The sequence below is a fragment of the Condylura cristata genome, unplaced genomic scaffold (assembly GCF_000260355.1).
Source record: "Condylura cristata isolate star-nosed mole 26May11 unplaced genomic scaffold, ConCri1.0 scaffold00032, whole genome shotgun sequence".
Taxonomy (NCBI): Eukaryota; Metazoa; Chordata; class Mammalia; order Eulipotyphla; family Talpidae; genus Condylura; species Condylura cristata.
In genome coordinates this window covers 2,707,426-2,734,775 of record NW_004567133.1, presented here as the reverse complement: position 1 = coordinate 2,734,775, position 27,350 = coordinate 2,707,426, and the positions used below count along the sequence as shown (strand labels likewise).

At 42.8% G+C, this 27,350-nt stretch overlaps 1 protein-coding gene across 2 annotated transcripts in view; it reads left to right on the top strand.

Moving 5' to 3' along the window:
* RNF216 (ring finger protein 216) overlaps positions 1–27,350 on the top strand; it is a 122,398-nt gene that overhangs the window by 86,517 nt on the left and 8,531 nt on the right. For both annotated transcript variants that reach the window (XM_004691926.2, XM_004691927.2), the window contains exons 14-15: positions 8,066–8,163; positions 20,917–21,139. In XM_004691926.2, coding sequence (XP_004691983.1) covers positions 8,066–8,163; positions 20,917–21,139 — 321 coding nt within the window. The remainder of the gene's footprint in view (positions 1–8,065; positions 8,164–20,916; positions 21,140–27,350) is intronic.

The window sequence follows — 27,350 nt, the reverse complement described above, 5'->3', positions numbered from 1 at the left end:
TTTAGTAAAAAACCAATGCATAGATAAATGTATTTTTATATAATACAAACAATAATTTTATTGTTATAGAGCAAGTTTTACAAAATGTAGATGATATGTGTTTTCTATTTAAGTTTAACAGGACCATTACTTGTGATCTACTAAAAAGATTTCACAACCCATCAGTGGGTTGCAGTTTGTAGTTTGAAAATCATGGCTAGAAGTAACTTCAGTTCCACAAACATATTGTGTGAGCATCTACTGTGAGCAAACCCCTTAGAAGGTGCTTAGTCACAGCTGTTGTGTGTCAGCCTTTCAAGGCTGTGAGCACTGCATGGTGAGGCTGTTTTGAGAGCTCTCCATGAGAAGGGTGCCAGTAGAAGAGAGTTAGTTCTCTCTACCCTTGGGGAAAGAATTCTCTTTAGCCTCTGTGCACTCTGAGTACATCAAAACCCTTTGTCACTGCCTCCCAGGTCCCAGACACCCCTGCCATGCTTTCAGCGTGTCACAGGCAGCCCTGCTGCCCTCTCTGGCACCCAACACTGCGTTCTTCCTTCTACTATTTTCATCCTTAGTGCCTGTGATCATCATGTTGTAATGTGCATTTTACTTATTTATCATATGGTGGCTTTTACCCCCTTCCCCAGCTAACTGCTGGGAAGGCAAGGATTTGGTTTTGTTCTTTTTATTTCCCAGTGTCCAGGAACTCATGTATTTGTCTTTGAGTTTTCATAAGAATTGTTCACCTGAAGTTGCCCTTGGTATAACTGATAGTCCCAAAGATTCTGTTAAATGGTCGTTGAAGAGAAATAGTCACTAGTATTTGACTGTTACTATTCTGTTTTTGGTTATTTACATAAAGCAAAACTGTGCCTTGATTTGTTCAGAAAGATGTTGCCTCTTACTTTTATCTTAGAAATCCTGGTCCCTGTAGTTTAGTAGGAAGCAGACAACTGTGGTGTAATATAACAGGACTTTTCCCAGTCACTATTTCTCAGGTAGTTTCTCTTGAAGTCAAAGTGCTTTTATAACTTCCTACCCCTAGGGGGCAGCATTTGCACAGAAACCAAAATTGAAGCCACCTAATCCAATTTGTCACCTAATTCTGGTGCATCTGGGGAAAGGTGTTTTTGGCTTCTTTCTAATCTACAGAAGTGAGATTTAGAGATTTCTTTTCTCAAGCTTGCTCTTATACATAGATGTGGTAGGGTAGGGCCCTCCCTAGTGGCACAACCGTTAAAGTACAGCGCTGGGAAGCTAGTGGAAGCCACTTCAGCATGAGTTCAATCCCCGCCCTGGAGGTGACCCACATGGCACCGCAGACCTCTCCTGACTTGCCCACTGCTCCCCCAGCAGTGTACTTTGTCAGTCGGCCTGTTCTGCTCCCCACTCTGTGAATCCTGTCACTGCTCCTGTACCTCAGGCCTGTACCCCAGTTCTGTATGCATAAATAAATAAATCTTTAAAAAGAGAGAGTAAGGGAGCAAACAAAGGAACCACAGTGAAATAGACATAGCCTGTATACTTAAAGTTTAAATTTATGAACTTACCTGAGAGTATTCCATTTACTGATATCTTGATTTTTCTCAAATCATCATGCTTTACATATCATGAATTATAAATAAGACCTGATAAGAGAGGAAATAATGGTTTTGGGGGGAGGAGATCAGTATTCCAACTTCTATATGCTTTTCTTCCTGTGTAAAATATTGAAGTCCCAGGGATGGGGCTGTGTTTTAGTCTGCATGGAGAGGAGTATGATTTGTCTGCTCTGGACTTCAACTCTCTGTAATTTTTTATAAATTTAACCCTTTATATTGGCCAGACCAAGCATGAGACCCTGGAAATCCAAAGATAATGGAGATTTACCATGGTAGATTATAAGCACCTTAAAATCAGGAATTTTTGGTTGGCTTATTCACCAGTGCATGTCTATGGGGCACTAAATAGACTCTCAAGGAAACATTGTTTGAATAAATGAACTGAACCCTTCTTTACAACTGTCTGCACACCATAGTCCTAGTCTGCAAATGCCTACTTCCTCAGAGATAGGATATAAGCAGAAGGTTGCAAGAGACTATTAAAAGTGCTGTAAGAGAGTTGAGCCAAGTGCTCCAGGAGCTCAGGGATGGGGTGCCAACTTTTGTCCAGCTCATTTGGGTTTCCCAGAGCCCCTGGCATTTGAAATGAGAGCTGACGAGTAGGTACTGCCAAAAGAGAAAGGACATCTATATGGAGTGTGGTTGAGTCTGTCAGGCGTGTGTCACTGGCCATGAGCCAACTATGCTGGCCCTGGGTTCTGGCTCAGAGCAGGCCAGGAAGCCCTGCAGCAAGCTTTTTCTCCATATTCCTCTTCTCCTCTTCGCCCCACTCACTCCATATTCCTGCTACCAGATGCTCTTCAGGTTTGAGCTGAACTGCCACCTCTTCAGGAGGCCTTCCTTACACCCAGTGTAAAGTGGCACCTTCCCCATCCACACTCCAGCCTCTCCTGCCTTCAGTTCCCTTCCAAGTGTGCCTTGTCTTCTTACAAAGTAGAAGGTTCTCTATTGTCCATCCACCCCAATTCTGGTGGCTGGGAGGGAGGTGTCAGGGAGGCAGGAACTATCTTTGTTCGACGACCTCCTCTGCTGGGAAAAGAGCCAGATAGTGCTGTGGCAGGCTTTCAGGTAGTGTTTTAAAAGGATGGGCTCCAGGGAGGAGGGAAGCTGTTGTGAGAATATAATGAGTCCTTCCAGTACAGAAATTTGCCTCTATAACAATTTTAGCATCACTGACAAAATTTTGACCCCAAGCACTTTGGGTGATGGTAACGGTCTCAAACAGAGCCATTAGCTAATCTTCCCGTCGCGCAGTCCCAGCCACCTTTTACCAAGTGATTGGCAAGGCTTTACAAGTCAAGACCCAGGGCTGGTTGAAAGAAGGACCAAAACTGATAACTTGGCTCTGGTGTGTAGCCATCACATTGAGCATCTAATGGAAATCTTAAAACATGCTGCTTCTGTGCATGGCAAACAAGCAGCTAGAGGTTGGCAGGAGCCAGATCAGCCACTTCCTCACTGTATCCAGGCTAATGTTCTGCGACTAATAGATTCCTGTCATCATCATTAAGAAATGGTGTCCTCGGGTTCATCCTAGTCCATCCGGTCTCTCACTGTGGATGGTGTTTGAGGAAGTCTGGCCAAGAATCTAATCTAGGCATAAGGGCTTGTTCCCCTGAAAGGCATTCCCTTGGCCTAGTTGAGTGAGAGAGTTGCTGCACAGTCCTACAACTAGCATGTTTTTGTGCACCATCAACAGTTCCAGTGATCTTCTGAAAATGTACATCAGATCATTACACTTACCACCACTCAGCCCAGCTTTCCAAGCTCCTACCTCCAACCTCAGCACCTTCCATTTAACCCAGTACTGTCCTCTCTCAGTCCTCCCCTCAAGTCCCCACCACAACAGCTTCCTCTGCTCCTCACTGCGTGTGGCCTTCACAAGTCCTTTCCCGATGCCCCTCCCCCCTCCTTTCGCTGTCTCTCTTGGGCACCACCGCGTGTGTGTGTATCTCTGTGTATGTGTGTATGCTGAACTCCACTGTCCTTTGCTAGATTTCCTCACATATCTCACTTCCTCCTGAGACACTGCATTCTTGCCCTAAGAAAATAGAAATTCTCCATTTCCATTAGTGAAAGGAAGGAAAACCTGGTTCTGCCTGAGCTTTGATTTTGCCAAGTTTATTGTTTTTCAAGAATCCCAGCATTTGTCTCATTGTCTCTTTTCCTGACTAGTCTTGGCTGGCATCCATATGTCACTTGGGCCTTGAAGTAGGGGGAGAATCCGTGACTTTGACATCTGGAGACACAGGCCTGAAAGTCCAAGGCCTTATGACTCCTGGGTCCACTTAAGCATTTGTGATGGGTTGGGTGCCTAGCCTAACTGCTTCTTTAAGAGGCTTTAAAGTGGGCCTTCCCTGGTGGCAAAAGCACTAGGAAGCTACCGCCACTTCAGCATGAGTTTGATCCCTGCCTGCCCTGGAGGTCACACATGGCGTGGCAGATCTTTCCTGACCCACCCGCTGCTCCCCAGCAATGTACTTCAGCGATCTGCCTGTTCTGCTACCCACTTTGTCTCTGGTGATTCCTCTCTTCGCCCCTGCACCTCTGGCATGTACCCCAGTTCTGTATACATAAATAAATAAACCTTTAAAAAAAAAAAAAAAAAAGAGGATTTAAAGCACCTCCCCCCTCTTTGAGTACCTCTGATGGCAAAGCAGAACACTGTTTCAGAGAGATTAGATTTCAATTGGCCATAGCTCCAACCTCTACCTAAATTAGCAACTTCTTTTCCCTGGAAAGTCAGTTTAGAAGTCTCATTGGAGGAACCACTGAAAATTAGTTTTTGTATATTCTGCTTCTGGGACAGGCTGGAAGTAAGCTAGGTAAGATGCAGAGAGCCAGAGCAGGCCTGGAGTGATAAAGACATTCTGGTGACTTAGAGCCTTGGTCTCATCTTCTCTGGGATCTTTGCCAGCAGCAGGAAGCCCTGCTGCCCTTAGATGAGGTCTTAGCCTAGGCCAGTGTTGGTCTTTGAGGAAGCTACTTATATGGAAAGAAAAAAAAGTCAGTTCCTTGACAGGGTTGACTGAAGTTGAGCTTTTTTTCCTCTTGCCCATCAAGCATGAAGTGGCAGAAAATGAATGAAGGAAGACATTGGAGTGTTCATTTATACTGTAATTTATGACTGAATGGTCAGAACACCTTGATGTACTTTTTGAGTACTAAAATGTAAAGCTTAACCAGAAATTGCTCCATCATAAGACATGGGCTACTGCTCCTTAAAAAGTTAACCAAGGTGGTACCTTTTTTGGGAGGAGAGAAGTCTTCTCTGTGGTATTTGGAGTGATGGTGAATTCATCTGTTTTTTCCTGAACCGAAAATGCCACTGAGGTGATGGGAAGCGTGGTCTCTGATGAGGGCTGAGAGGCAGGATATGCATCAGGATAAGCTTCAGGGTCTGAAGCTTCTGTCAAGCTCTTTCCTCCCAAAGGGTCCTTGTGCATTTTTCATTATTTGAAAAATATTTGAAAAAATATTTCATCATTTGCTTCACTCTTTGAAGAATGCATTTGTCTTCCATGCTAGAAACACTCAAAAACATGTCTTCTACCTGGTATTGTAGCATGTTGAGTCTGGGAACAAAACCAGCTGTGGTTGAGAAGAGAAAGTTTCAATTTAGTAAAATACACTGTATTTAGAAGAGAGGGTACATTTTAAAGAAACAGCATAAAGAGAATGCAGAATATTCAATTTACACAGCCTGTTTATTTGCTTCCCTTATTTTAATTGTGGGTTTTGTTGTCTAGCTAGCTAGTTTCTGCAGAAGACATTTCAGTTTTATTCTCTGGATACTCTGGACCCTTCAGTGAGAAAAGTACCGTGGCTGAACACCCACACATGACCTACAGCAAACCACCATGACTTTGAAAATGGGCAGTGGCTTCATAGTGGGCCCTGACTCAGATTGACCAGGTTATCTTGTGTGTCTTTTCCTTATAAAGAAAGTCCCATGAATTAATACTGGATCACCAGGAATACTGAAAGCACTATCTAAATTGAGGGCATTGTTTTCAAGCTGTTATATCTGTGGGTGGCTGGTTGGTATTGTTTTGAAGATTAGAATCCAGATGCCAGCTCATCTATTCTCCAGCTGTTGTTTATTCTCCAGTTTCCTGGAATACTTAGGTACAAAGTCTTCTAAAAACAGCTTTATGCTACTTTACAGTTTGGTATGTAATAATTAAGTCACTACTGATTTAGCCTCTGTTTATTGACAGGGATATAGGTGGAAAGCCAAAGATATTGTATCCCTTGGAAACAATGGCATCTTCAGATCCGGCTCCTGTCTATTCCCACCCCACCCATTCCATGCCTAGGAACAGTATTCACCAAAGGTTATTCAGGCATTTTCCTCCCTAAGCGTTCCATTTCACTTCTCTCTCTCTTTTTTAATTGTATTTAATTTTTAATTAGATAGTACATTTGTATAAGATTCAGAGGCTACAAAAGGCCTGTAGTAAGAATCTCACCACTGTCTTCTAGCCTCTCAGGACAATATAATACTACCAATTTCTTGGGTATCCTTTCAAGTTGGCTTTTTATTTCACTGTATTCTCCCATCACCTTTAAATGTAGACACAGTTGCTTCTGTTCCACACATGTTATGCTGTGCCTTTCTGAGTCAATTTAGTTGTATAAGAGAAAGGTCAGTAACAAGTGGAGTTAAGCTATTGGAGATGCTTCTAGAATTGATGTGAAGGTATAAAGTAGTACATCTCCCAGCAGCCTCTAGCTCAACCACTCCCAGGTACTTACTGTTTTCACTCAACTCCCTGCTTGACATCTCCAATGTGTGTCCCACAGGCCCCTCTGTGTCATCACCAGCCAGGTCAAACTAAGGATCTTAACACCTTTTCACCTTTCCTCCTTCAACGCAACCCAGAGTTTCTCTGCCGTTCTTGGGCTCCATCAATGTCGCTGCTCCCTTCAGTTGTACAAATCAAAACCAAGACATCATCTTTCCTTCTCTCTCCTCACTTCCATAGTTGGACCATCACCAGGCTGGCCACTTTTGCTTCCTAAATCCCTCTCAAATTGGTCAACTCTCCTTCCTGTCTTCACCACCTTCCTAGTTTGGGCTGTCTTAGTCTCTCTCCTGGATAACATCCAATGCTTCCTGGGTTCTGTTACACATTTATTCTTTCCTTCAGACTACTTTCCACAGAGTGGTGTTTTGTTGTTTTTGTTGTTTCTTTTTTTTAATCTGATGGTCACATCCATAGCTGACACTCATGATGCCCTTCCTAGCACTTAAGATAAAGGTCAGACTGATGATCACACCTGTAAGGCCCCACATGAACTGCCTCTGTAGGCCTTGCAGGCCTGTTTTTACAGTCCGTAGTTCAGCTGCAGGAACCAAGCTTGCCCAGCTGTGTTGGTCAGAGTCTTCTCTTACTCCTCTGTTCTGTATGCTATTCTCCTTCCACTATCTTTGACTCATCTTTCAGATCTCAGACTCCAGTTTTCCAAGCCTTCACTCTCCCCCAAAGTCTTTTTATCAGATCCCCAGTTAGAGCAGACAACACTATCTTTTTTTTTCACTGTACTTGCTAGGGTTATAATTTCCCTGTACTTAAATTCTTCAAATTCTTGTTGGTGATGTCAGATAATTTCTAGCTTATAAGAAAATAGCTCTTAAACTATGAAGACTCCTAGAATTTTTTTTTTAATTAACATGTTTATAAATGAAGTTAAGCTCTGAAAGATGACATCCTTGTTAATGAGTAAGAAATGACTGAGGGGACAGCTCCCTTGAAGACTCCTAGTAATTAATCTAAATCATTCAACAGAAATGTCTGTTACTTGCTAACAGGGAATCATTGGGCAGAGGAATTGCAGGCGTTAATAAGACCCAGACAGACCCTGCCCTGAAGCAGCTCACAGTGTTTTCTTTTGGACTACTCAAGATCTCATAAATTTGACTTCTGTGGTATTCAAGTGGTCCCTGGCATTTTGAATACAAACTGGGTGATGGGTACAATATTTTCTTTTGATCTAAGGAGAGAAAGCTCTCCCACTGTTTCCTCCTGGTGATTTTTTTTTTTTTTTAATATTTATTCGTACAGAACTGGGGTAAGGCCAGAGATGCAGAGTGTGAGAGGATTCACCAGGGACAGAGTGGTGTGTAGCACAGGCAGATCGACGAAGTACACTGCTGAGGGGAGCAGCGGGCGGGTCAGGAGAGGTCTGTCTCACCATGTGGTCACCTCCTGGGCAGGTGGGGATCGAACTCATGCGGAAGTTGCTTTAGCTTCTCAGTGCTGTGCTTTAACCCTCTGCGCCACCAGGGAGGGCCACTCTCCTAGTGATTATTATCTCTTCTGGTGAGAGATGCTTTTAGAATTATCTCTGCTGAAAAGGAGAGAGATCCTTAAAGAATTCAGGACAAGTGGAGTTCAGTTTGCATTCCCTATTATTGAGCAGAAACTTGTGTGGTGTCTACTCACCAGGAGTTGTTTGTGTTTCTTCTCCTTTGTCCCCAGGAAACCTGTAGGAAGTGTCAGGGACTCTGGAAAGAGCACAATGGCCTCACCTGTGAGGAACTGGCTGAAAAAGATGACATCAAGTACCGAACATCTATGTGAGTAACATAATGAAGAGGGGCTTATTGACTAATTCTCAACTGCCCCACTGGCCTTCTTTTTGGCAAAGAGGGCATATGAATGACAAGCTCTCAAGCCACCACAGGCTAGAGCGATCTCAGGGAATTTACCTAACGTTCCATGTGATTTTCTTTTTTCATCTCAGCAGCATCTGAGAGGTGTTCCTGAAATCAAATGTAATGTATTGAATGCCTTGCATTTATAAACTCAGTGTTGGTTTCTCGTTTCTTTATCATGTAAATGAGTAATCAGGTAACATATTTTGATTAGAGTGTACTAGTGTTACTTAATGTTTATTTCCTGTAGGATACCGAGGACCTGAGACATAAAGTAGAATTACAACCTCCAGAATGCAAAATAATGTAATCAGTAATGATGTATGCCATTACCGCAGCATTCCCTATATGACTAAGCACTTAAATAACTCACTAAGATACATTGACTTAAATAACTAGACGTCTATTTCTTTCCTATGTAATAGTCCAGGCTTGCCAGACCAGTGGAATGGATTAGTTCCATGAGGTCATTCAAAGATCCAGGTTCTTTTTCTCATTTCTTTGCCGTTACCTGTGGGGGTTCTCATCCACGTTATTGGCAGTGGGTTGTTGTACCATTTACACTCCAGCCTATAGGGAAGGAGAGAGAGACAAGTTCTGTGAGTTGTAAGTAATATAGAAATTATATATGTACACATATATTATATTGCTTTTGTTCATACCCTATTGGTTTTAAGCTGAGGCACATAGCCACAAGGCAAATACAATATGTAGTCTTTAGCTGGATGACTTTATGTCCAGTTTAAATTGGAAGGATAAGGAACAGGTTTTGTTACTTAAAAAAAAAAAAAGGCAGTGGCACAGTTGGCTAGCTCTTAAGACCACCACAGGTTGATACTGTAATCTTCATTTTACATATAATTCAGCTGAGGCACAGAAAGCCCAATTAACTTGCACATGATTTATAGGTAGTAAGTGGCTTAGCAGTGATTTGAACCTAGGCAAATGGCTTACTCTGTTCTTTGCCGTAAGTTTGGTAGGCAGAATAATGGACCCCCAAAGGTGTAAATGCCCTAATCTCTGGCACTAATGAACTGGTGAATGTGTAGCATTACATGGATGGCAAAGGGGACTATGTAGATGTGATTAAGGTTATGGAGCTGGGCTTAATCACATGACTCCTTAAAAGCAAAGAGCCTCTCTCTGGTCAGATGGACATAGGATGAGACGTTATCCTATGATTTCTGAGAGTCAGAGAAATGTGAGAAGAGGGACTTGATCACCCATTGCTGGCTTTGAAGATAAAGGAAGAAAGCCCTGAGCTGAGAAATGCAGCAGCCTCTAGAAACAGGGAACAACCTTCTGCCAACAGTCCAAATGAGCAGCACACAGATTCTCTCCTAGAACCTTCAGTAGGTAATGCAGCTTGCCAAACACCTTGATTTAGTCTGATGAGATCCATGCTGGACTTCTGACCTACGGAACTATAAAATAATAAGTTTGTATTATATAAAACTAATAAACTGGTAATGACTTGTTGCAGCATCAATAGAAAATAATACACATTTTGATACCAGACGTGGAGTGCTACTGTGACAAATACCTAAAATGTGGATATGTGGGCTTGAATTAGAGACTGGAAGACTTTTGAGAAGCCTGATAGAAAAGAAACCTCAGTGGTGGCCTTGAATGTGTTGTTAATCGAAATACAGACATTAAAAGTCTGCCATTGATGGCTCAGAAGTAAATGAGGAACATTATGGGCAAAACCAAATTATCTTGGAGGATATATAAATCATGAATAAACTTAGTGAAAATATGGACATTAATGGCATTGCTGGTGAGGACTCAGGTCTCATTATAACAGTCCTTTTTTAGTTGTTTTTAGGGGAGAGATTGATCCCAATATCTCATTTCCACCATGTTGATGGCATCCTTCAACTGGTGAGGACTCAGAAGGAATTAAGAACATGATTTTGAAAATTTTAGGAAAGAATATGAGTTTGTTACAGGGTGGCAGACAGTTTAGCTGACTTGTGTCTTGCAGTTATGCAGAAAGCAGAACTTGTAAATAATGAAATAACATTTAACTGAGGAGATTTCCAAGCAAAATATTAAAGAACAGAAATTGTAATTGCAAGCAGATTGATTGATTGAGGAGCTGTTAACCAAAAAAAAAAGTATGACTTGGCCCTCCTTGGTGGCACAACAAATTGGGACGCAGCACTGCAAGCTGGCCGCAGCCACTTCAGTGCAAGTTCAATCCCCAGCCCCAGAGGTGATCTACATGGCGTGGCAGACCTCTCCTGTCTCCCCACTGCTCTCCTCAGCAGTGAACTTCGTCCATCTGCCTGTTCTGCTCCCCACTCTGTCTCTGGTAAAGCCTCTCACTGCCCCTGCCATCTCTCTCTGTCTCCCCACTGCTCTCCTCAGCAGTGAACTTCGTCCATCTGCCTGTTCTGCTCCCCACTCTCTCTCTGGTGAAGCCTCTCACTGCCCCTGCCATCTCTTTCTGGCTGTATCCCAGTTCTTTATGAATAAATCTTTAAAAAAATAAATAACTGGTGTTTGCTTCAGCAGCACATATACTAAAATTGGAACGCTACAGAGAAGATTAGCATGGCCCCTGTGCAAGGATGACACGCAAATTCATGAAGCATTCCATATTTTTAACTTCAAACCAATCTCCCTAATGAACACTGATGAAAAAATCCTCAGCAAAATCTTAGCCAACAAACTCCAACAATGCATTAAAAGAATAATACACAGTGACCAAGTGGGTTTTATCCCAGGAGCACAAGGATGGTTCAACATCAGAAAATCAATTAGTGTAATCATCACATCAACCGATAGAAAAATAAAAACCACATAATCATATCAATAGATGCGGAGAAGGCATTCGACAAAGTTCAACACCCATTTATGGTTAAGGCCCTCGAAATCCTCGGAATAGAAGGAACATACCTCAACATGATAAAATCCATATATGACAAACCCACAGCTGTTGTTATCCTCAACGAAGAAAAGCTGAAAGCTTTTCCCTTGAAATCAGGAACAAGAAAAGGGTGTCCACCATCACCACTGCTCTTCAGCATAATATTGGAAGTTCTAGCCAGAGCAATAAGACAGGAAAAAGACATGCAAGAAATCCAATAGGGAAAGAAGTAAAACTGTCCTTATTTGCAGATGATATGTTACTCTACATGGAAAATCCTAAAAACTCCACAGAGAAACTAATCAAAACCATCAACCAGTTTAGCAAGGTAGCAGGATATAAAATCAACACACAAAAATCAGAGGCCTTCCTATACACAAACAGCCAATCAGAAGAAGCAGAAATAAAAAAACATCCCCTCTTCAATTAAAATAAAAAGAATCAAATACCTGGGAGTCAACCTAACAAAAGAGGTAAAAGACCTATACAAAGAAAATTACAAAACAAAAATTAAAAGAAATACAAGAAGACACCATGAAATGGAAAGACATCCCCTGCTCATGGATTGGGAGAATTAACATTATCAAAATGGCCATCCTGCAAAAAGCGATAATACAGATTTAACACCATCCCAATAAAAGTCTCAATGATAGTCTTCAAAGAAATAGAAAAAAATATTGGTGAGATTCGTATGGAACAACAAAAGACCTCAAGTAGCCAAAGCTCTCATGACTAGAAAGAAAGAGAATGGAGGCATTACAATCCCAAACTTCAAGCTATACTACAAAGCCATAATAATCAAAACTGCATGGTACTGAAACAAGAACAGGCATACAGGCCAGTGGATTTGGACGGAAAACCCAGATATAAACCCATAGGTTTATGGACAGCTAATCTTTGACAAAGGAGCAAAGAAGATACAATGGAACAAAGAAAGTTTGTTCAGCAAATGGTGCTGGGAAAACTGGGAAGCTACAAGCAAAAAAATGAAACTAGATCACTACCCCTCATCATACACAAAAATCAGTTCAAAGTGGATTAAAGACCTAGACATAAGAACAGAAACTATAAAATACCTGGAAGCAAAGATGGGCCAAACAGTACACGACTTACACTTCAGCTACATCTTTAAAGATAGAGCACCCAATGCAACTATAGTGAAGGCAAGGATAATTAGATGGGACTACATCAAGTTAAAGAGCTTCTGTACAACAAATGAGACATTACAAAAAACAAACAGACATCCCACTGATTGGGAAAAAATTTCTCACACAAAACTAGCAATAAAGGATTGATCACAAAAATACACGGAGAACTGATGAAACTCAACAACAATAAAGTAAACAACCCCATCAAAAAATGGGCAGGAGAGCTAAAAAGACACTTCTCCAAAGAGGAAATGCAGATGGCAAATAAGCATATGAAAAATGTTCAACATCACTCGTAATAAGGGAGCTGCAAATTAAAACCACAATGAGATACCACCTCACCCCAGTGAGAATAGCACATCTTCAAACAACTAGCAGCAACAAATGTTGGCGAGGGTGTGGAGAAAAAGGAACTCTCCTGCACTGCTGGTGGGAATGCAAACTAGTACAACCACTATGGAAAACTGTTTGGAGGTTCCTCAAACTGCTAAACTTGGAGCTTCCCTACAACTCAGCAATCCCACTCCTAGGTATCTACCCAAAAGACACAAAAACACTGATTCAAAAAGATACCTGCACCCCTGTGTTTACTGCTGCTTTGTTGACAATTGGAAAGACATGGAAACAGCCCAAATGCCCAAAAATGGATGACTGGATTGAAAACATGTGGTACATACACACAGTGAAATATTACTCAGCAGCCAAAAAAAAAAAAGAAGAAGCACGTCTTTTGCAGCAACATGGATGGAGCTGGAAAAGAGCACGCTTAGTGAAATAAGCCAGAAAGAAAAGGAAAAGTACCGGATGGTTTCTCTTGTAGCAGGAATATAACAGAACAGGCGAGAAATAATTATAATGATAAACAGCTATCTACCAGAGACACTTTGTGGGGGTGGAGTGGGGAATTGGATCAGAAACGGTGGGGGGAGAGAAATGCACTGGACTATGGTGATGGCACATGGGTGATTTGGTGAGGGGAAACTCAAGGAGATTGCAACTGAGATGGAAAAATGCACAAAAATATGTAAAAATAAACTATTATAAAATTAAAAAATAACTGCTTTTAAAAAATAAAGCATGACTTGAGATGACAAGATGCTAATGTTCAGCGACTCACTTTCAGGAAAAGCATACTCTAGAGGAATAAAACAAGGGTGTGTTTAGGTCAGAGTATTCAGTCACACAAAGACTTACTGAAAAGTTTGAAGGAATAACTCACAGATTTCCCCCATTCTAGCCAGGGAGAGTCTTGTAAGTTCAGGCACTATCAGCTATCCCAACAGAGGACAGCTACCTACAAGTGAGCCTCAGGTCTAATGCAGTAAATTCCTGTGACACACATGGGAGATCCGCAAATTTCTTAAGAGTTTTCTGTCAGAAACTACCAGTTTAGACTGGAAAGAAAGTATAAAATGAAAGATGTCTATCAGATACCCCAAAATTCTACAAACAGGAACCAGACGAATGAAGATCTATGCTACCATCCTTGAAAAAAGGATCATTCATGGACTAGCGCTGTGTACCAGGGGTAAGCTTCAACCAGAGAATCATTCTCATATCTAAAATACAGCAGTGTTTGCCATACTGACTCTATAAGCTGATTAGGAATAGTAGCTCTTTTTTTCCTTCCATCTTCTCACCCCTTTTGAACCAGAATGCCTGTTACTGTTATCCTAGACCTGATCCACCCTTGTGTTTTAGGAACAGATAACTTGTTTCTTTAGCTTCTCAGTCCCACACATGGAGAGGAAGTATGTCCCAGAGTGGACATACTTAGAGTCTCACCAGTACTATTAAATGGGACTGTTGAGTTTAGGAGATTTAAATAAGATTTGTGACTTTGAATTGATGCTGTAATACATGAGACCTTTGGGATGAGGTGACTACAGTCCTGTGTGCAGCATAGACATGAATCTGTGGAGGCCAGAGGAACAGATTATGGTAGACAAAAGAATGACCTTCAAGATGGCCATGCCCCAGCCCCCAAGAACTGTGGTATTTTTACCTTACTTGGCAAAGGGACTTTGCCATAGAGTTAAGGTTATGGTAATAACAACATATTATCGTAATCACAAATACATCTGCAACTAGAAAAGTCTAGCATTTGTTCCTTCAAATCTAGGTTTGCCACTGTGTCTCAACCAGGCTTTATAATTTAGAGTGGGCACAGCCTAAGAGTGGCATGCGTTGAAGTGATGAACATGTTGACGATTACTCTTCCTTCCAAGTAGTCATCTTGTCAGGCAGTATGTATATTCTGGCAGTCTACTGCTAGTGAAAACACTTTAAGCTTCTCTTGGAGCTAGTTCATCCAGTTTATGAGCCAACTCCAAAATTTCTGTTCTTGCTACTCTGGATATGTCTTACCTGGTTTGAACTAGGCGGCAGGAATTGCTTGCTGGTTGCCACCAGGAAGGATCTTAGTCCTGAAGTTAGTGCAGATATATTGAGTGCTCACTATAGATAACTATAATTAAGAACTTTAATCAAAAAAATTTTTTTTAAGATTTATTTATTTATGCATACAAGAACTGGGGTAAGTTGGGCGGCGGGGAGGGGTTGCTGAGAGGATTCACCAGAGACAGAGTAGGGAACAGAACAGGCAGATACACTGAAACACTACCTAGGGGAGCAGCGGGCGAGACAGGAGAGGCCTGCTGCGCCCTGTGGGTCAGTTCTCTGGCCGGGGATCAAACATGTGCTACAGTGGCTGTGTCTAATTTCACGGTGCTGTGCTTTAACCCATTGCACCACAGGGAGTGCCTGATCAAATTTCTTAATCTTTCTACATTTCAGTTTCCTCACCAGAAAGTACAGATCATAAGCATATTTACTTTCAGGATAATTATGGAGATTAAAGTACCCAAAATGGTTCTTAACGGCATAATAAGACAGCATATATCCCAGTTTTTTTTCTTAAATAGATACCCCTGATGTACAAATGTGACATGACCATGTTAACAGTTAACTTCTTGCATTCGGAGTTTGCTGGAGTCTGGTCAGATGTATTCTACTTGGAGTTGTTGCTTCAGGATGCCCCATGAGTTGTGGGGAATACTGAGTTATGGGCCAAGAGACATTTCATAGAAAGAGAAGAACTGGTTACTTTTCATAGCAGAGCTGTCATTCTGATTCTTCTATCAGTTTATGCTGATGGTTCCAGTCAGCTTCCTGGCCTGCTGCAGATACTGGGAGCAACACTGACTTCACTAGCAGCTGGAAGGCTGGGCCCTACTTGAAACTGGTGCCTTTTGAATTTGCAATGAACAGATTAGAATAGTATATCCAAGTATGATAAATGTTGGTTCCAAAATCTGGAAAAGCTTCCCCATGTGTGACTTCCTTCTCCAGGGTAGCAGATACAATATAGAGCAATGTGTGCTTAATTGTGAAAGGAGTAGTCTGATATACAGACCACCATGACATTATAGATCTCTTTTTTTAAGTGATTAATCTCCCACCTCTGGCATGCATACACCTTATTAATCCTAGTGTGCCTGCTGCTTCCTATTCACTAGACTGTTTGTCCTTTTGGATTAGAGATGATCAAGGTCCTTGGCAAGTACTTCTGGTGTTCTCTACTATTGGACAGAGAAAACATTTTACAGATCAATGACTACATACTAGTTGCCAGAGGCTGTTTATTTGCTTCAGTAAGAAATGCTATCTCAGGGCCTTCCTTGGTGTCATGGGTTAAAGCACAGCACTAAGAAGCTTAAGCCACTTCCGTATGAGTTCGATCCCCGCCTGCCCCGGAGGAGACAGACCCCTCCTGACATGCCCGCTGCTTCCCTCAGCAGTGTACTTCGTCGATCTGCCTGTTCTGCCCCCCACTCTGTCTCTGGTGAATCTTCTCACCCTCCTCATCTATGGCCTGTACCCCAATTCTGTATGAATAAATAAATAAATCTTTTTAAAAAAAGAAAAGAAATGCTGTCTGGAACAGCAGCTACAATTAGAGTCAGCACCCAATTGGTTTACAGTATATACACTGTTCTCCAAGTCATATCTATGCAGGCCAAACAGAGTGGAAGGAGAGTATTGTGAACCAACTCCCCTGCATCTTCGAAGTCCTCAGTGGTGGTACCAATTTCAGAAATGCTCACAAGAATCTGGTATTACTTTCTGTAAGGAGTGGATGTTCCAGGGGTTTCCACTTCCTTTCCCTACCAACTAGCCCTTTCTCCAAAGAATCCTACCAGCTGCTGAGTTTCAAAAATAAGAAAAATGAGGTGCATACAGGATAAGCAGTTTGCTTTGCTGAATTTTAAAATACAGAATAAGTGGTATGAGATGTGGCAGGTGTTTCAACAAAAAAGTATACAAGAAAGCTCCTAGCAGGAGCTTTCAATTCACAGCAACCAAAAGGTAGAAACTACCCAAATGTCTCTCAACTTATGAATGGTAAATAAAGTGCACTGCAGCCATAAAGTGTAATATGTAACCATAAAAAGTGAATGAAGCACTGCTATATGCTGCAACATGAATCACCCTTGAAGCGTAGTGAGTGAACAAAACAATCACAAAATTTACATAGTTTCATATGAACTCCTTAGGGATCTGGATATTTGCCTGTGTATAGATAGAAAATCTATGAAAGGCAGAAAGCAGACTAGCAGTTACAAGGGAAAATAGAAATGGAATGATTGCTATAGGTATGGAGTCTCCAATCTCCCATGGGGTAATGAAAATATTCTGAAACTAGGTATAGGTAATCATTGCACAACACTGTGATTATATTAAATACCCCTAATTTTTAAAACAGTACCTTTTATGTATATTTTACCACAATAAATACGTACACTCAAAAATGAAAGCCATTTAAGATTTTGAATAGTGTATGCCACAAAAGATGAAGACAGCTCTCAAAGAAGCTTTCCCAACATGCTTAGGTACTGATGAGAATAATGAAATCATTGGCTATTGATTGGTCATAAAGAGGAGGGCAGTGAACCTTCCTGTTTGAGCACAAGGTCAGCAGACACAGCTGCAGCTCAGGCTTCTCTTCCTGTCCTGCCGATGAATACATCCTGTGAGGCCCATTTGTTTCCTGCCTAGTCTAGGCTCTAGTTGTCACACTGCCCACCCCCTTCCCCCCCAACTGTGATTTCTCTTCAGTCCTGTTTTGCACTTTGATGTTACTGCATCGGTGGTCACTATATTCCATGATAGTCAACTTTTTTTTTTTTTTTTTTTTTTTTGGGATACAGGCCCATTCTGGCCCTATCTAACTTTGTTCTTATGAATGCAAAAGCAGAGGACTTGAATATTCATACAATGTTGAATAACTATTTGGACATTATAGCACTTTTGAATTGTACACTTTATATGTTTTTATCTATTTAGGGGTGTGCCTTTCTTCCTTCTCAACCCCATTATTATTATATTTCGCAGTGGCAACTGGTGGAAGGGCAAGCAAGTGCCCCTCATGCCAGTCCTTCAGGAAAGGCCTATGTTGGCTGGAACTGGGGGTGTGAGAAGGTTGATTTGTTTTCTTCGGGGTTTTACCACTTCTTTCACATGCTATGGCCTAGGCACCTACCCAGGAAATAAGTCAGGTACTTAGAGCAACCATAGTGCAGTGTCTTAAAGCCACACTTCAATTTTGGGTGCTCTTAAAAGAAAATTTGTGCCATAGAAAATTGAAGTTGGGGCCCTCCTGATGGCACAGCAGGTTAAAGCACAGCACTATGAAGCTAGCCACAGCCACTACAGTACAAGTTCAATCCCCAGCCTGGGGGTTGACCCATATGGCGCAACAGACCTCTCCTGACCTGCCGCTGCTCCCCTCAGTGTGTTTCAGTCCATCTGCCTGTTCTGCTCCTCACTCTGTCTCAGGTGAATCCTCTCACCACCCTGCACCTCTGGCCTGTATCCCAATTCTGTATGCATAAATAAATAAATCTTTGAGTGAGAGAGAGAGAAAATAAATTACAATTATAGGGCCCTCCCTGGTGGCACAATGGTTGACGCGCAGCTGTATGAGGCTGTCTACAGCCATTACAGGGCAAGTTTGCGAATGTGGCACAGCAGACCTCTCCTGTCCCTCCCACTGCTCCCCTCAGTAGTGTTTCAGTCAGTCTGCCTGTTCTGTTCCCCACTGTCTCTAGTGAATCCTTTGACCTCCCATGCCTGTGGCCTGTACCCCAGTTCTTGTATGCATGCATACATAAATCTTTTAAAAAGAAAATTGCAATTGTATTTTGGTCATAGTTTTTTTATTGGAGACTCTTACCAGAACCTTGATTCTTTTTTAAAAACCCATTTTTATTGATTTGCTTTTCAATAAACTTAAATCCTTGAAGGATACCGTATCACACAGTTCTGTGACCAATGGCCTTAACAGAAATGTTGCTTCAGAATTTTGCTCAAGCCATGGCATCATTTCCATGGGCATGGGTTACCTTCCCCCAGATAGTTAACTGGCTTTATTTGGTTTGCCACCAGGATTCACGATGTTGTTCTTTGCCTTGCACATGTAAGCGCATCTCTTGGAATTCAATTTCATCTAGAGCATAAACACCTCCAGTTTTTAAAAGAACTGGATGCTCCCTTTGGTTCTAGAGATCCCACTAATTGCCAGCAAAAATGGGCTTGCACCTTCCAGCCACATTTTAGATGTTCCCAGCAGGCTTTAAAAGTATTTGCCCCCAAAAGTTCAACAGCAGCAAAACCTTCGGTTCTTAGGATGGGGCCTTGAGAAAATGATGAGTAAATGAAATCCCAAACATATGTATTATATTATGAAGTTGACAATATTAAATTTGCTTTACTTAAGCTTTGTCGTCTCTACAATGTTTTCTATTCAGCAAAGCTTAAAATTCATTTCTTTTGTAACTTGAAACTGGATTTAAGTTATTTTCCATCCAAATTATCTGCTGCCTCACTTGGAGCCATTCAAAAAGTAGATTTAGTGAATAGCAACCAATTTTTTTCCTGTTTTTAAACTCAGTCTGTCTTCTAAGGACATACTACAGCAGTCCTAAATATCAGTGATTAAAAACACTTGCCTGCCCCAGACTCACCTGGCTGCTGTTAGCTGAAAAACTAGAAGCAGTGGAAGGAAGGAGGCTGTGTTTTCTCAGCCTTTGGGGAAGTGTGCAAAGAACTCACCCCCAGACTATGGCACTCCTTGCAGTAAAGTATTTCCCTGGTCACTACTTTGAGTCCTACTGGGAAGGGAAGAAAGGTTCTCAGAGTAATGGGATCAGGCCAGTTTCAGGGCCATTGGACTCCTTCATATAAGCTGAGTAGCAGCACAGCCTCTGCCTTCAAGGCACCCAATTTTGTTAGTGAAGACAGATAAATAATTATAGGCCAAGGTGATGGGTGTTTAGACTCATGAACAGAGTACCAAAGAAGTAACTAATCGGTGCAACTCTTTTTTTTTTTTTATTGATTGATTTATGCATACAAAAACTGAGGTACAGGCCAGAATGCAGAGGGTGAGAGGATTCACCAGAGACAGAGTAGGGAACAGAACAGGCCACTGAAGAAGTACACTGCTGAGGGGAGCAGTGGGACAGTCGGGAGAGGTCTGCCCTGCCATGTGGATCAACTCCCTGCAGTGGCTGCTGATCACTTCATGATGCTGTGTTTTAACTCCTTGTACCACTAGGGAGGCCTCCATCGTGTGCATCAGGTCTATGACTTGTCATTTTGACTGTAGTCATCTACCCCTCCCTCTCAGTTAAGATCATTCTAAAAACAAGTAAGCTCACAGCGAGCTTCCCACTTATCAGGAACTGAGTCATATGTATGCCTGTCCCCTAGCTGTAGGGGAGTCTGGAATGTAGGATTCTAACATGGAGTGGACTCTGCCACTTCTGTCATGGGACATGAGCTCTGTCAACAGAACTCATAGACTGACATTGGATCATCCCCAACCATGCTTGTCCTGCTCCCATGCCACTATTTAAAAGTCTAAGATGTGTCTGTAACTAAAGTTGAGGCTTAACAGCTATCCATTATCCAACTTTATTATATAAAGCCTGGTATTTAGTAAGACTGAGTTTTTTTTTTCTTTCCTTTGTAAACATACAAGCCCTCCTGTAACAAATAAAGCAATCATTTACTGATGCTAGATATTGCATGTTGTACCAAGTTGCTTTATGTGTGTGATGCTCAAAACAAATTAGGTTTTCCCAATTTTTTTTTTAAGATTTATTTATTTATGCTTACAGAACTGGGGTATAGACCAGAGGTGTGGGGGGTGGGTGAGAAGATTCACCAGAGACAGAATGGGGAGCAGAACAGGCAGATTGACAAGGTACAATGCTGAGGGTAGCGGCAGGCCGGTCAGGAGAGATCTGCTGCGCCATGTAGGTCAGTCCCCTGGCTGGGGATTAAACTGGTTCTGTAGTGGCCTCAAACAGCTTCATAATGCAGTGCTTTAACTCACTATGCCACCAGGGAGAGCCCGTTTTTTCCCAATTTAAAACTAAGGAAATTGTCTCCAAGAAGTTGAGTAAATTACACAACTGATATACTAAGCCCAGCTCTCAGACTCCAAAACACAGTCTTCTTTTACTCTTTGTCACCAAAGTATCATATATGGGGAAAAAAATAAGTATTCAGTGGCTATAACTTTCCTGCTCAGTGCTTTCCTGCTCCGCTTCCAGGCCATCTCCAATCATGTTTTCTTTTCTTCAGTGAGGAAAAAATGACTGCTGCCCGTATTAGGAAGTGCCACAAGTGTGGGACTGGCCTCATCAAATCTGAAGGCTGCAATCGAATGTCCTGCCGCTGTGGTGCCCAAATGTGCTACCTCTGCCGAGTGTCTATCAATGGATATGACCATTTCTGCCAGCACCCTCGCTCTCCAGGAGCCCCATGCCAAGAATGCTCAAGATGCTCTCTTTGGACCGACCCCACTGTAAGTGAATGTGTCACTTCCTGCTACTTAGTAGACTGAAAATATAAATAAGATAGTATAATGAACAGATTTTACATGTACATGACAAATTTCGACTCATGAAAAAGAAATTACACAGACTGAAAACCACAGAAAAAAAATTAAGAAAGTATTAAATAAATCTACTACTCAGAAAGTAGCATGCCCAGTTTATGAGCAAAGCCTTTCAGTCCTTTAGGGAATAAAGTTTGTCTATGCTGTATGAAATATTCCAGGTCATAGAAAAGAAAGGTTTGTGTATATTTGTATAAAGTCAATAATACTCATATCAATATATATACAAAAGCATTCCCATTAAGTCAAATATAAGACTGTCATACTGTTTTATGCTGGAACTACTAATCAGTATAATTAACTAAGAGAATAAAATAGGCATAGATATTAGAGAAGATAATTGTTAATGTTTATTAGGCACCTACTGTTTGTCAGACACTTTCCTAAACACTTTTATATGTAATGAAGGACATATTTACCATTTTAAACCTGAGAAAGGGCAAAATAATGAACTCAAAAGCTATTAGAAACAGTGGGAATATGGCTAGATGGAAAATTAAGAGTGCCATTCACAGTAGTAATATAAATCATAAAATACCCTAGAAATTAACAAGAAATATGAAGCTCCTTGAACATGAGGAATACGCTTTGTTCTTAAGTAATTTTAAAATTTAAAATTATCAGTCTGTTATAAGTTGTTTTGTAAGAGTAGCTATGTGATATGTGGGAAGACTTGTTCTACCAAAAAGTGAACCCACTAGCTTGAAACCAGTGAAAAGCCTGGAGGAGGCAAATGAGAGGCTATATCAGCTCCCAAAGATTATTTCCAGATGAGACTGTTTTCAGAGTTACCATGAGTTCAGATTTTCTAGGGAATCTGGAAATCCTTATTTCTGTATGAAATCTCTTGATATTTAAAAGCTGGCCATTGACCCCATTATCTTTGTAAGCCAGGGAGGTCTCATCAGCCACCAGTCTTTACCTCAGTGTAGGTCATCTCCTCTATGCCCTACAAGATCTCCTCTATGCCCTACAAGAGGTGTCAGGATAACAGAAAGTCACTGTGTGAAAGCCACAGCAGACCATGCTGGTGGCCTGATCCTAATCCTCAGCTACTGTTTTGAAACTGAACAAACCAGTGGGTCCTCTGTGGAAACCAGGTGTCTGCATGTTAGGCACAGCCTCCTCAATGTTGGGGAATTGGGCTAAAAGGCCTCAGGAATTGCACGTATTCCACTGCTCCATGACCCTGAACAAGCCTACCCTCTCATCTCTGGAAAACATGAAAGAAAGGGGAGACTGTAAACAATTGCCTTTCTGTGACCATGAGGAGTTAAGTGTGGTGCTCAGTGGGCAGTGAGCGACAAGGATGAGGCTTCATCCGCCTTTGTTGAAAACTTTCCTGCTAATTCACTTCCTTAGGCCCCTCTGAGTAGCATACTGAGGTTCTAAGCATCTCTGGGCACTTCATGAGGAAGAATAATCTGTGGCCAGCCTAGAAGTCTTCCTCAGCTGGCTGTGCTCTGTCTAGAAACAGAGAACACAGTGGTAGCTCCCCCAGCAGGGGTGCGCCCTTTCTCAGTGCTGTTTTTCTTTCCACTCCCTTACTCTTGTTCCTTCTCTGCCATCTCCCTTTTCTTCCCACTGTGGAATTGATTCTAAAGGTTTCTTATGTTCTGTTACTTGGTTGGGGTGCTGTCACATGTGACTTGTTTTCTTGTTGAATTGTCATCTTCTACCCTGAGAAAGGTTCTGTATTTGCTCAAAAAGAAAAATGTCTGAAAGGAAGGTCAGACAAATACAAATCCCTCCAATTTCCTCTGGTAACCACAGCCAGAGATTTTGTTCCATTTGTCCTGTTCCCATCAAAACTGGGATCAGCCTGGTTTCCTTGATTCTCACCAGGAGACTGATTGAATTCCAACCCAGCATCTGTTGGGGCTCCTGAGAACACAAAGCCATTCAAAAGTTCAGAGAAACAAAGCATGCCCTGTCATCCAAGGCTGTTCTCTAGCTTAATTAACCAGCAAGGCCAAGAAGATTCTCTTATTTGTCAGCGAGGGAGTTGCCCCTGTGGGATTTGGAGAGGCATTGCCTTTTCATCTTAATGACTAGAAATTGCTTGGGAACCCAAACTAACTTCATATTAGAGAGCTAGAATGGTGACCAGCAACTTTTTGTTAGCTATTAATAATAAGCCAGAAACATTCAGTCAAGAGTCTTATAAAATGCCTTTTTAGGAAAAGGGGGAAAATACAAAAATAAATGCAGTCAGTCATAGCAAAAGAGTTTTCTGCTTTAGGATACGAAATGCAAAGCCAAGCCTGGATATAGGAGTGAACAAACATTATTTTGCAGTGGGAGAAGCGCTATCCCAGGACTTTACTGGATCCATATGTGCTGACTCTGTCCTCATGTGGCTGCATGTGTGGTAGCTAAGGGTTAATGTGTTATAGCTCACATTAGCACATCCAGAACAGTCTGCCTGCCAGCATGGGTTCTAGAAGTTTGACAGAACTCGTAACTGTTTTGCCTTTAAATGCTTGACAAAATTGGTACTTACCTTGGGCTTTAGCTACAAGAAATTGCAGAGAATTATTTTCTGCAACTTTTGAGGCATGTTCACTTCAAATAAAGAGCAAGGCTTTTACAATCAGTTTAGTTTGGCACCATTATCGCCTAGCCATTTGGTTAGGAAACTGGTTTTTTCTCAAGTATGAATGGATTGGACCCTGATAGCATATGTGTGAATATATTTCATTCTGTAACGGCTCCCTTGCAGCAGGTGTATCAGCAGAGTATCAAATGGTTGTGATCCCTGATGACTGTGGGCAGTAAATGGTGCAGAACGCCCATCCAGGTCATTTGTTCTCCCAGCCGCTACACAAATCCACCCGCCAGCCAAGCCCTCAGTGGCTCCTGTACCACCCAGGCCAGAGCTGGGTGTAGCATCTTCCTAATGATTGAGGCATGCAGAGGGCATGAGCACCTTGAGGAACTTGTTTGCATAGCCAGGGAAAGGATGAAATGTAGGAGTGAAGGGGGGAGAAGATTGTTTTAGAAAGGACTTAAAAAGAGGAAACCCCAGAGAAATGATCTTCCAAACTTAGGTTAGTAACTAATTTTTGTCTTCAACATTTTTACTTAACTTTTTAAATTTACCTTTTGCAAAAGGAAGATAGTAAAGTGAACCCTGTGTTGCCCATCACCCATCACCCAGCCTCCACAGATGGCCTCAGCTTTTTCTTTTTAGTCACCATTTTAAATTCCCCGGTTTCTGTTAGTGTGGGGTGGGGACTACTCTACCATGATGTAGATGAGAAGACAAGACTCAGGCCACTTGGTGAAGCCATGGTACAAGCCCAGGTCTTGGACCAGATGTCAGCCCTTCCATTCCACAAGGCTCCCCACCTTGGAGCAAGCACAAATGCAAGAGTCCACAGTGAGTACCCACAAGTCCCTGAGCCCAGGGAGCCAGCTACGCCTCCACAGAGACAGAGGGCTGGGTCCCCTTGCGGGTCTCCTTCCCCTTTGAGTGAGTTGTAGAAGATCGAACACTCCAGGGCCTCAGCACCTCAACAGTGTCCCCAGTCAGGTCTGGATGTCACTAGAGGACTGACGGGGGGCGGCCACATGCCTCAGTCCAGCATTGTGCTTGTTGGCTTCTGTCATCATCAGGCAACTCCAACTGAGCACTTGAGGCTGACAAGAACCAAAACATGGCCGCGTTCCCCACCATCTCCAGGTCCCTGTCTGGAGGGAGCTCCAGACAAAAAGGTGTTCAAGGCTGGGCCCTTTTAGCCCGAGGAGACAGCGGCAGTGGCGCCAAGAGACTGTCTCGCTTTGCTCTTTCCAGCGTGTTGTCCAGATCCCAGCTGCACAGCATGTGCCACTCCAGGCTGCACTGCACTCTCTGTCAGCTTCCTCCCCCAGTTTCCTGTTGCAGGGGGACAGCTGGGGGTGGGGGTTAGGATCTGGTGTTGCTCGTTGGTCTGCAGCTGGTCTGGGAATAATTTGAAACTAAATCCTCAGCTCTTTGGAAGCCGTTTATGAAATCATTGCAAGTTTATTAACAACAGCTGTGACCACACATGACCTGGATCCCAGCCCCAACCCCACCCCCAGAATCACAGGAGGGAAGCAGCAGTTGACTTACGATTCCTGGTCACCTTTTTAAGGGGAGCAAAAGCTAAATGGAGAGGAAAAGTCCCCTCCCTTCCTCCCTGTCACAGGAGGCTGGACATCAGGTGAGCGGGGAGCCAGTCCTGGTAATCAACCACATGTTAAAAACAGACTCAAAGGCTTTTAAAAGCTCTGGCAGCAACAACCTTGCAAGTGTGCTCAAACAGCTATTTCAGGAACCTTTAGCCTCTGGCTAGCTTTTTTCTTTTCCTTCATTTTTTCCTGTCCAGATTGTACTATGTGGACAGAGCTACACTTCATTGTTGGGAACAAGTTAAGGAGTTGGGTTTTTGTTGCTTTTCTTCTCATAAACCTCTCTAGTGAATTCTCCCTCATTTCCTGTGGCAACTGCTGTGCTGAGTCAGTGTTTTAGCGAGGCTGGGCCCTGCCATCCTCCTCATGCTCTTGCCATGCCTTACTTCCCATCCACCCCCATGTGCAGCAAGCGTGTCAGAGTCTTCCAGCACTTTCTGTAGCTTGCTGAGCTCAAAGGAATTCAAGGAAAGGAAATAAAACCTCCCCTATTAAGATGCAACCCGCACGCCTCTATTTAAAGCATTCTTCCAGATCTGCTGGGTGGTGAAACTTCACATTCTGCTTTAGTCCTTTGTCCTTAGCACAGCATTTGGGGTGCACTGACTCTCTGTGGCTGTTACACACATTGCTCTCATGGGTCTCCCAAAATTTGGTTGTGGTCCATGGGTCCCCCTCCCAGAGATCTGTGAGAAACAAGTGCTGGTAGTTTGCTTCCACTCCAGCCTCTCTGCCATTACACTCAGTCTTTTGAGACGCAGCCATCTAACCACTGACCAGCAACTGCTCTGTCCCGGCTCCCCCTAGCTGTGCTTACATACTCTGTGCGCCTGCTGAGAAATTTTCACCAGATTAGGAGACACCCAGAAAAAGGACAGAGAAGGGAATTCGGCCAGACCTAATGGATCCATCTTACGCCCAAACAAAAAGGCCAAGGAGAGGAGTGTGGGGGCATGTCACTCTCGGGGGCCATTCACTAGGCTGTTGGTTTGCCCAGTGCAGTGAGCAGAGACAGCTGTTTGTTCCTTGCTCAGTTCCCATAAGTCACGGTAGGCCAGGTGTGAAGAGGAGCCCAGATCTCATTGGAGGCAGCCCCCATTTAGCCTCCAGACCTGTTGGGGGCAGAACACTAGGAGGGACCCCAGTAGCCCATTCCCTGGTCCTCTGCTACCTACAGAGCCCAGGTGCCCTGGGGTCTAGAAATCAGAGGAGCAGCCCAGCCCTGTCCTGGTCCTGCTTACCTCCTCACTTTGAGGTAAAGTGAGTAAGCTCCCTGCCAGCCACAGTGGCAGGGGAATGGGCATGTGTGCACTAGTGTGGTCTGTGCAGGCCAGCACGACTTGAAGGGGCAGGGCATAGCCTTCTAGAAAAGAGCCCCAGGAGTCTCTCTGAGATGTGAACACAAACTCCACTCCCCTCCCCAAAGATTAGTGTGCCTTAAGAAGCAAAACCTGGTTTTTTGTGTGGCAGTAAGAAAATTCCATAGATTCCCCCTTGGCATATAACCAACTTGGTGGCCTCATGAGAAAGTGTCAGGCAAGGAAACTCAGAAGTATTTCTTTTCATTCTTGAGATGAACAGTACCCTAGTCATAGGTGATAGGTGACTCAAATCTCAGTGATAAGGCCCTCCCTGGTGGTGCAGAGGGTTAAAGCACAGCACTGTGAAGCTCTCTGCAGTCACTGCAGTATGAGTTCCATCCTGACCAGGGAACTGACCCCCATGGCGCAGCAGATCTCTTGCCCGTTACTTCCCTCAGAGTGTATTTCAGTACATTGGCTCCCCACTCTGTCTCTGGTCAGTCCCCTCACCCCCTGCATCTCTGGCCTGTACCCCATTTCTCATATGCATAAATAAATAAAGCTTTTTTTTTTTATTAAAGTTTATTTTTACATCATTTAGCACATTTTTTTTTTCATCTCAATTGTAATCCCCACGGGTTTCCCATCACCAAATCGCCCCT